The sequence below is a fragment of the Trachymyrmex septentrionalis genome, unplaced genomic scaffold (assembly GCF_001594115.1).
Source record: "Trachymyrmex septentrionalis isolate Tsep2-gDNA-1 unplaced genomic scaffold, Tsep1.0 scaffold9, whole genome shotgun sequence".
Classification (NCBI taxonomy): domain Eukaryota; kingdom Metazoa; phylum Arthropoda; class Insecta; order Hymenoptera; family Formicidae; genus Trachymyrmex; species Trachymyrmex septentrionalis.
The window spans coordinates 820,011-830,275 of record NW_017306091.1 but is presented as its reverse complement, the minus strand read 5'-3'; the positions used below and the strand labels follow the sequence as shown (position 1 = coordinate 830,275).

General features: G+C 24.4%; 1 protein-coding gene and 1 pseudogene across 1 annotated transcript; both read left to right on the top strand.

Moving 5' to 3' along the window:
- Positions 1 to 3,083: 3,083 nt before the first annotated feature.
- Positions 3,084 to 3,804, top strand: LOC108755837. Its single transcript, XM_018499146.1, has 3 exons — positions 3,084 to 3,203; positions 3,351 to 3,506; positions 3,751 to 3,804. Exons 1-3 carry the CDS (start codon positions 3,084 to 3,086, stop codon positions 3,802 to 3,804), a joined length of 330 nt encoding a protein of 109 aa, XP_018354648.1.
- A 1,022-nt stretch (positions 3,805 to 4,826) lies between these two features.
- The window catches only part of LOC108755601, an 8,360-nt pseudogene continuing 2,921 nt past the window's right edge, over positions 4,827 to 10,265 (top strand).

Sequence of the window (10,265 nt, the reverse complement as noted above, 5' to 3'; positions counted from 1 at the left end):
TATATATATTATATATATCTGTAAAATTATTGATGCAGATAAAAATTGTAAACATTAGGAAAGTTTGTATCACTCAATTATTTTCTTACTTTTATATTCTTTTATTACACATTTATATAAATATACATACATATACTCGCATACGATATATAATATAATATTTTTTTATATGTAATTTGCTCTTTGACATTATTTTAATTTACGTAGTCATAAATTTAATCGAAGGTTTTACACTTCCAACCAAATATGAGCCACATAGATAGATATTTTTTGTAAAAAAAAAATATTTAAAATATCTTTTAAATAAAAAGAAAGTGATGTATATTAGAAAAAAAATAAGGAGAAAAAGAGAGAATACATGAAAAAGAGGAGAAAAAATACTTAACAATTATATAATACTCATAACAGCAAAGAAATTTGATTTTATTAAAATTTTTACTCGCATTTATCCCTCTTTAAAATAGATTATAAATGGGCTATTGGATTAAATCGGACTAGCTTAGCACTGTTGGGCGTTTGGCCAAAAAACAACGAAACTAAACAAAGAAAATTAATATCAAACATTTGTACAATTCTTATGTTAAACACTGCAATATGTGGCTGCTACATTCCGAGTATACATTCTTTATTCAAAGTTTGGGGTGATATAATGTCTATGATTGATAATCTACAATATACTTTACCGATGTCAGTATCAATAATAAAATTATCCATTATGTGGCTGAGAAAGAAAGGTAATACGTACAGACGAAATAGAAGCTAGTTGTTACAATTAGTTCTTTTAGTTCTTTTAGCCAAAGAAAACAACACATTTTCATAAATAATATAATACTTATTTATATAGACATTACACTAACAATTAGTAGCAGTCATAATTGAACTGTAGAAGATGCTATGTATATTTATATGATTATATTATGTGGAGATAAATATTTCATTATGTAAATTATTTGTTTATTGCATACGTAACCTAGAAGTATGTTAATATTCTTTTGTGTATTTATTTTATTATTTTATATACATACATTTATCTATAATAATTTATTTTATTTCACTAAAAATGTGTATATATATATATATATATATATACATATTGATTTTTATCTGTAGTTTCTCGAATGAAAAATGGCGAGTTGGTGCTAGTTATTACACTTTAATCGACGTAATTGTGGCATTGTAATAACACTAATAACTTACCTCATACTTAGAATTGATAAATTAATAATTTAAGCTCTTTCTTTCTTAGAATTAATTGCTATATATTTAATAATTAATTCAAGAAAACATCTAAATTGATATATTTTTTTATATTTAATTTTGTATTCTAAAATAAACATTTAGTATATAATATTTTGTGTTTAATTTTTTATTATAATCTTGAATCTGTTTTTTACAGTTTGCCTGCTTACAAAAAATTTTAATTTTCCGTTAAAAACATTAATATTTAGAAAAAATTGATTATCTACTTAGCCTAGTTAACTTCAAATAAACTAGTTAAACATATATTTCAATCAATGTATAAGTTTTCGTTAAATTTAAATGGATACACGAAATTAAAAGTTCTAATAAAAGATTGTAACAACTAACTCCGTTCTCCTTTATACATACCTATACATATTTCTGTAAATTATACATTAGTAAAAAAACAATTTCTTTTCAATCTTGCTATCTTAATTCAAAAAAGTAATATCCTATTCTAAGCTTAATTATAATATAATAATTATAATAGTCACTGTTGTAACTGTCTTTGTTGATTACAGACATTCTACCCCTTTTAAACATGATTAAAGACGATTGGTTAAAACCGAAAATGTTAAAAGAAAGAGATGTTATGATAAAACGAGCACGAATATCACGTACATTTACAATACTCGGATACTTCATGATGTTGACATCTTTTAATTTGTGTGTAGTTCTTCCTGCCTTCGGTATTTCAATGAGATATTTAACAAATAAAACGGATCCAGGCAAATTATTGCCGCTGCAAACATATTATATATATGATCGAGATAAAAGCCCATTTTACGAAATAACTTATATCATGCAGAGTCTCGGCTTGTCGGCGGCAGCTATTATGTACACTGCTGTAGATAGTTTTCTAAGTTTATTAGTTTTTCATGTATGTGGTCAATTGGAAAATCTCAAAATACGTATCATTCACCTAGATAAGTTCCAAAATTTCGAAAATGCTTTATCACATAGCATACAGGATCATATACGTCTTATCAGGTTACGCATATTATTGATTTTTAATAATCTTGTAGCGGATATAAAAAATAAAACACATTTTCTACTAACATATTTATTTAAATTATTCTAAAGAATAACATAAAATAAAAAGATTCTTTGAATATTACATTGAGAAAAATGGTTTGGTTGGATTAAATAGTAATTCTGATAGAAAATGGACAAACTAAAATTTTTTAAGTTTTTAAATATGCTACAATTCTAATTGAGACAGCTATAATTCTGAATAATATATAATTATTCTGATATAATTATTCTGATAAAATGAATATTCTGATTATCTCAATTAGGGTTCTAATAAATTTAACCAGAAAATTCTGATGCGTCCATTTTCAGCTAGAATTTTTGTCAGTAAATGATGTAAATACAATATATAATAAAAAAATTAAATTATAAATATGACTTTTTTAATAACTTTCTCTTTTTAATAACTTTCAGATTTATTACTATCATTGACGAAATATTTACATTAATGTTACTTGGTACACTGTTTTACTTTGGCATATTATTTGCACTTTACGGTTTTTTATTGGGTACTGTAAGTAAGCTTCTTTAATTACTTTAATAATGTGATGTTTTATAAATTATCTTTATTAGAACATTTTCTAAAAATTTAATAAGTTAAACATATATAGATACGTACAATATCTGTATATATAATAATGTAACATAAATAACAAAAACATATTATAAATTGTAATTAATGTAATAAACTTTATATTAAACATTTCAACTTATTTATTTAACACTAATTACTATTCTTAAAAACATTCAAAAATTAAATAATTAATTATATTAAATAGAATTAAATACAATTAATCCATTCATTTGTTTAGATGGTAACTCAAGGTCGCAATCTTTCAATACCGCGTTTAACTTTCATTATGACGGTATTTGTCAATACGTTCGGACACACATGTCTCTATTGCGCGGTAGGAGAAATTTTGGTTACACAAGTATGTTTCTTCTTGATTAACTTATTACTAACAAAATATAAATTATACAATATACTAATTAAAATACTTGCCCGATTTTACACGATTTTTATGATCTATATAACAACGTATAAATTTATTGTGTATGGCTATGTATTATATGTAAAGTGCGAAGGAGTTTATGAAGCTGCATGCAAGTACAAGTGGTATAACTTGGAGCCAAAGAAAGCAAAGACCTTAATGATGATAATGATTCGAGCCAACAAATCAATGTACCTTACCGCAGGAAAACTGTTCCCTATGACGATGTCTACATTTTGTAACGTAAGCTGACTAATAGAAATTGTTTATGTCACCTTTACTCTTATTTTTACCGATTCTTAACATAAATCACATGAAAAATAAAATAAAAATATTTGTGTATCTAACTTTTTTTTTCTTTTATTTGTTATGTAATTTATACATATATGTACAAAATGTAAGATATCTGTAAAATTTTATTTATATCATCTCGTCATTAATTAAGTTATTTTTACACATACATTTTTTATAAATATTATATTTTTAGTTGTTAAAGACATCGGGCGGTTATATATCGGTTTTGCTGGCACATCAAGAATAAAAATAAAAATCTGCGAAAGTCGGATAAAAATCTGATTTTATAAAATTTATAACGGGAAGTAACAATCAATGGGTTTATGTAATCACAATTTGAATTTAAACATAATAAAGTTTACTTCGTTTAATAAGAATGCATGCTTATTTACATACTTGTCAAATACATTATATATTACAATAACAATATTATTGCATTATTTTAATTTAAACATGCATTTCTTTTGGAAACATCTTCTTTGGACGTTCTTTATAAGACATCTCTTGGAAAGAATTGTATTTTGTGTAGATAATTTCGAAAATTTTAATATACTTTTGCATTAACATTTTGGAAAACACTCTTTTTATTAAACAAGAACATTTCAAAATAGTTAATATTTTGGCAAAAAACGAACTATTTTATACAAATTGTTCTAAAATAATAAAAAAGTTTTCAAATTATTTCAGTTTAATTAAATTTATAATTAAATTGGACATATAAGTCTCTCATATGTAAATTATATATTTAAGCTTAAATTATTCGTATTCTAATAAAATCATCAAAATATAATAACTATCTCGAAATGTTATTATTAGATTTATAACTCAGTTTATTTTTATAAAAATATATAACATTTTATTTAATACTACAAATTTTGCTCACAATACACGATTGCTCATGAATTGAATAAAGTAATGTAAACATTATCTAAATATCATTCTTAATTTGTCGATAAATAATTTGGGTGATAATCTTTAAGGATAAAAATTGAATATATTAATATTAGTCGCAACTAGCTAGGTACATATATCAAATCAAATATGAGACATATTAAGCGCGCAAATTTCAAACGCATTCTAACTTCTTCACTCACTCAATGAACAAATCATTAGCCATATTGGATTTTTATAATATGGCTCAAGTGTGATCGGCTGTCAACTCCCCACTACTTTTAGGCTACTATGTATTCACCAGAATAACTTACCTTACGTCTTTCATAGCCATTACACTGTACTTTTCGAAGTTTGCTATGTATAAGAGCAGATGCAATGAAGCATTGGTGGTCGTATAAGGTAAGTTAAATATCTGGTACCTGATAACGTTTTTTTTTTAACAATTTCACATTTATATAATTAATTTTTATATAATTATATAATATATAATTATATAATTTTTAGTTATTTAGTTTATTAGTTTATTTAGTTTATTTATTTTTATATAATTAAAACATATTTTTTATTAATTCGTTTACTTTATAATAGCGTTACACATTATATTTTATTTTTTATATTGCATATATAAAAATAATGCATATAAATTACTTAATTGTGTATTGTATAAATTATTTAATCTCTTTAATTATTATGTTTCTATTATATTTATTTGTTCTATTATTTTGATTATGTAATTTTATTATTCTTATTAAATTTATAGTTTTATCTCGTCAATTTTATGAACTTTCTATAAAATTAAAAACAAATTTTATCAGATCTTTCCTTATGTCACAAGAAATATAAGATGGAATAAACTTTAATATATGGTCAACCAGGCAAGTGTGAGGGTAATTATGACGATGCTGGATTAAAATTCAAAATGACTTTATATTTTATATTATTTCATGTTTAATGATGATTTAACTTTAAATTGAAACAAGTTCTCTTAAGTACAAAAATTTTATATTACAATAATTATCAAATCCGTAAAGCGTTGTAAAAAAGTTACGTTATTAAAATTTGCAGATATTTATTCAAAGTTAATTCATTTCCACATAAAATTATTTTAAATACGATATTCATTACTTTAAGATTACTATGACTCTAAATTAACGTTTTGTGAAGATTACAATTAATAGAGTATAAAATTTTTTAATTGAACGTCACAATTAGCCTATTGTCAATTCCTAAGCAGAACAACAAGTTATTATGATATCAAAATGACTCGAAAATGATCATTAAAAGTCATTTTTCAATCATTTCCGATTCATTTTAATGTCATTTTAACGTGACTTATTATTCTGCTTGCGTTCTATGTATGAGGTAAGTATGATGATAAGTGTCGGGAAAACTGTGATGTTTCGCGTGCAATTGCGTGAAGTAATGGCTTGCCCGTTATCACGAATGCGACACATACAATACTAACGATTGTGCATTCATTAATAATTTTATACAAATACAATTTAAATATCACTTTGGGCTATATTTGTACAATAATAATATTCATGCATAGTCTGCTTTTTTTATTATTAAATAAATATTAATTTCATATGAAATATAAAATAATCTGTAACAATTTTAAAGTTATAAGTGAGAAAATAAATATTAAACATATCTTATTATTTTTAAATTATTTTTAATTTTATCTCTCAATGCTGTTTTATATAAAATAAAGAATTATAAGATTTGTTAGCAAATATTTAATTATTTTACAGATCATAATACAAAACTACTATATATTCCAAAAAGAAAGAAAATTTCATTTGTAATAAAAAATATTCATATAATCTCTATAATAATAAATAATCCATTTCTCTGTTTTAGGGTGACAGTGGTAGCGGATTGACTCGATACAGCGATAATACACTTGTCGGTCTCGTATCTGATGAAAAACGATACGCCATGGGTAATCCAAATATATTTTCTAATGTCGCTACCTATCGAACTTGGATTAAACAAACAATGTCGTCTTGATATCCATTGTTATATATTGCATATTTTTAATACTTAATAAAAATTATTCAGTAAATGTACATTCTTTATTATGCATATTATTATTAATGCAAATTATTTATATTATAACTGCTATTGAATTCATATTATTACATATGCCTACAAATAAAAGCCAAAATATAATCAAGTTTCCTTTTACATGTCCGTTTTGATAAAATAATAAATTATTTATTTGGCAAATTATTTATCTTTATTAATTATTTAATGTTAATTATATTATTTTGATTAATAGATAATAACAAAAATTAATTTAGAAATTTTTACATAATATAAAAATCAAAAGTATACCTATATGTATTTGTTAATAATAATATTTAAATATTTTTACGTAAAATATTTTTTGAAATCGTAAAAATATATTTCTACAGAATTAAATAAAGATTTGATAAATTATTCAAACTAAACTATTAAAAAGATAATAGCACAAATAGAAAATGTAACGCACTAGTAATAGCTAAAAATTAAACTTATTAAACAGAATTCCAATTAATAATTAAAATCAAGCTCCACTGTATCCGATAAATGATAGACAATTGGGTTTAATTGCAGCCAAAATTAAAATAAAAAGATAGAAAGGTAAAAAACTTCGATATCAAATTATTAAATCTCGTCATTTGTTTACATCAGATTGGCGACAGTGACTTACAAGTATAGGACAGGACGTATTTGCCTCTTAAACTAATTATATATATATATATATATATATATATATATATATATATATATATATATCACAGGCATATATGACAATAACCATTAAATATTATTCCCATTAATTCCAATTCTAATTTTCGACACTGAGCATCGAAATTCACGAGTGTTTCAACCTTCATTTCACTTGTTCAGAGATATACATAATTATATTCACTTACCCTCGCTAAAACTGTGATTATTTTTATCTGAATATTTCATCCCACGAGCAGAACGGCATTCTTAACATTATTAATCCACAAGATTATGAGTTTTATATTACAAAATTATTTAATTGTATAATAATGTCGATTAATGTTAAAAGATGTTTTTTAATCCGCAGAGATAGCATTCACGTGATTCTAACTATAAAGATAATCGATGAATGATATAAAAAATGAATAACTGCTTACACCCGAGCGCGACAACGCAAAGCCACAAGCAAGTATTACTGTCGCGTTACCATGACATACTGATGTAAATACTTTGCGCATGAATAGTCGGAGGTCGAAGGGTTCCCATGGTGGTGGATAATGACACACCCCCACATGCAAAGTACGCATGCTTCATCGTTAGTAGGATAAAAAGAAGGGATGATATAAAGAGGGATGATATAAGGGGAAAATATCACGTTTCTGAACCTACTTTACTGTAATTGGGTTTGTAACAGTTAATCAATTTACGTGCGTCATATAATTGATACATTTATACCGGTGCTCTATAATATTATTATTAGATTTATAATCAGTAATATTGTTTACTAATGTGAGCAACATTTATATTTAGTTACGGTTTTACTATGTAGCTTATTAGTTGTTTTAGTCAGCTCATTTTTTTTCTATAAAAACAAAACATCTGATAATTACGCTTTTAATGTAAAAAGTATTCATATATAGGGAAGACTTTTATTAAAGCAGCCTTATTTGCAAAAATAAACATTAATTAGCAATTTATTAACAATATCAACAATGAGTTATGTATGTTCTCTCTTAATATAAATTTAAAAAATGTCATAAAATTAATTGTGTCCTTCAAACGTGACGTTCTTGCAACATTTGTTGAAGAACCGTGTTATGTGGATTATATTTATTAGATAGAAAGCTAAGTGTAACCGTATTTGCGTTTTAGGTGAAATTTAAAGATAATCTAATTCTAATTTAAAGCTAATTCTAATCGAAATCTAATCAGAACGGAAATCTAATTCTAAAAAGTATAAATTAATATGACTAATTATAATTAAATTTTTTGCATTTTAAATTTTGTCAAGTTATTATAACTATTAAAAAAATTAATTATTTGTAATCTTATTTTATAATAAACTTGCAAAAAGATAGTCAATGCGTTACCGATTCAGTGAGCATATTTGCTTCAAAGCGCTAAACTGGAGCCACATGTCCTTTGTTTCCTTTCATAAAATACTATCTACATATTAAATGCTCTTTATAATATACACTCATTATAATATTGGAATGTTATCTTTTATTATTTATATGATATGAAAATGATTGTCATGAAATGTTGTCAACGTCCAAGTGCGGACGTCAAACCTTGAATATAAAGTCGGCCTAATTATAGCCCTCACAATTGTTTTTAAAATCAATTGAAGAAAGAAACAAAGATCAAGCTTTTATAATTGAGATTAGAAATTAAACAACCATCAATTAAACTTGACAGTGCTTAAGATACAACCGCATAATAATAAACAAGATCTACGGAAATGTAAACTCCAAATAACGGTTTCCCTGATCGGTATCAGACTATCTGATCCCTTTCCGCTCCGGAAGGAGGGATCCGAAATAACAATCGATGGCACGTCCTTATAACGAAAACGTAACGAACATAAACACTATCGAGAAGCGACATACTCATATCCTTACTTTCGTTTTCCGAAAATCGGTGCAGTAATAAAGTAAATAAATATTTTATAATTTAATTTTTAAGAAAAAATTTGTGAATATAAATAAAAATCTCAATACAAAATTTATATAACTTTTTATATACTTTTAACTATTGACTTCTAATATACTGTTAATATACAGTTTAAAATGGTAGCCGCCAAGCGGACAATAACTTAATTAAGGTACTTTCACACATCTATAACAGATTTTATATCGGCTTATCAGTAATTTAGTTATTGAAAAGTATATTATCACAACTACTTTAAGGTAAAAGATATCTAATACTTCTTATCGTTCTTTATTTTATCATTATTGAAATTCATATGACTATACAACAAATGACTCGAGCCAAGAAATCATTGCACTTTACAGCAGAGAAACTGTGCCCTATGACGATGTCCACATTTTGTAACGTAAGCTAGTTAATAGAAATTATTTATATCACCTTTATTCGTATCTTTATTAATTTTTAATATAAATCACATAAAAAATATGATAAAAACAACTTTTGTGTATATAATATTTATTTATTTTATTTGTTATGTGATTTATACGTATACTCGTATATACAAAATGTAAGATATCTGTAAAATTTTATTCATATCCTCTCATCATTAATTAAGTTATTTTTACACCTCAACATACATTTTTTATAAATATTATATTTTTACTTGTTAAAAACATCGGACGGTTATATATCAGTTTTGCTGGCATATCGAGAATAAAAATAAAAATCTGATTTTAAAACTCATGCCGGGAAGTAACAATTAATGTGTTTATGTAATTACAATTTAAATTTAAATATAATAAACTTTACTTTGTTTATAAAAGTGCATAATTATTTACATTATTGTGAAATACATTATGTATTACAATAACTATGTTATCTTTATTTAAATATCCATTTCTCCTGGAAATGTCTTCTTTGAACGTTCTTTATAGGACATTCCTTGAAGAGAATTGTATATTGTGTAGATAATTTCGAAAATTTTAATACATTTTTGCATCAACATTTGAAAAACATTCTTTAAAATTTATTGAACAAGAATATTTTAAAATAGTTAATATTTTGATAAAAGACGAACTGTTTTATACAAATTGTTATAAAATAATAAAGAAATTTCCAAATTATTTCAATTTAATTAAATTTATAATTAAATTGGATAAGTCTCTC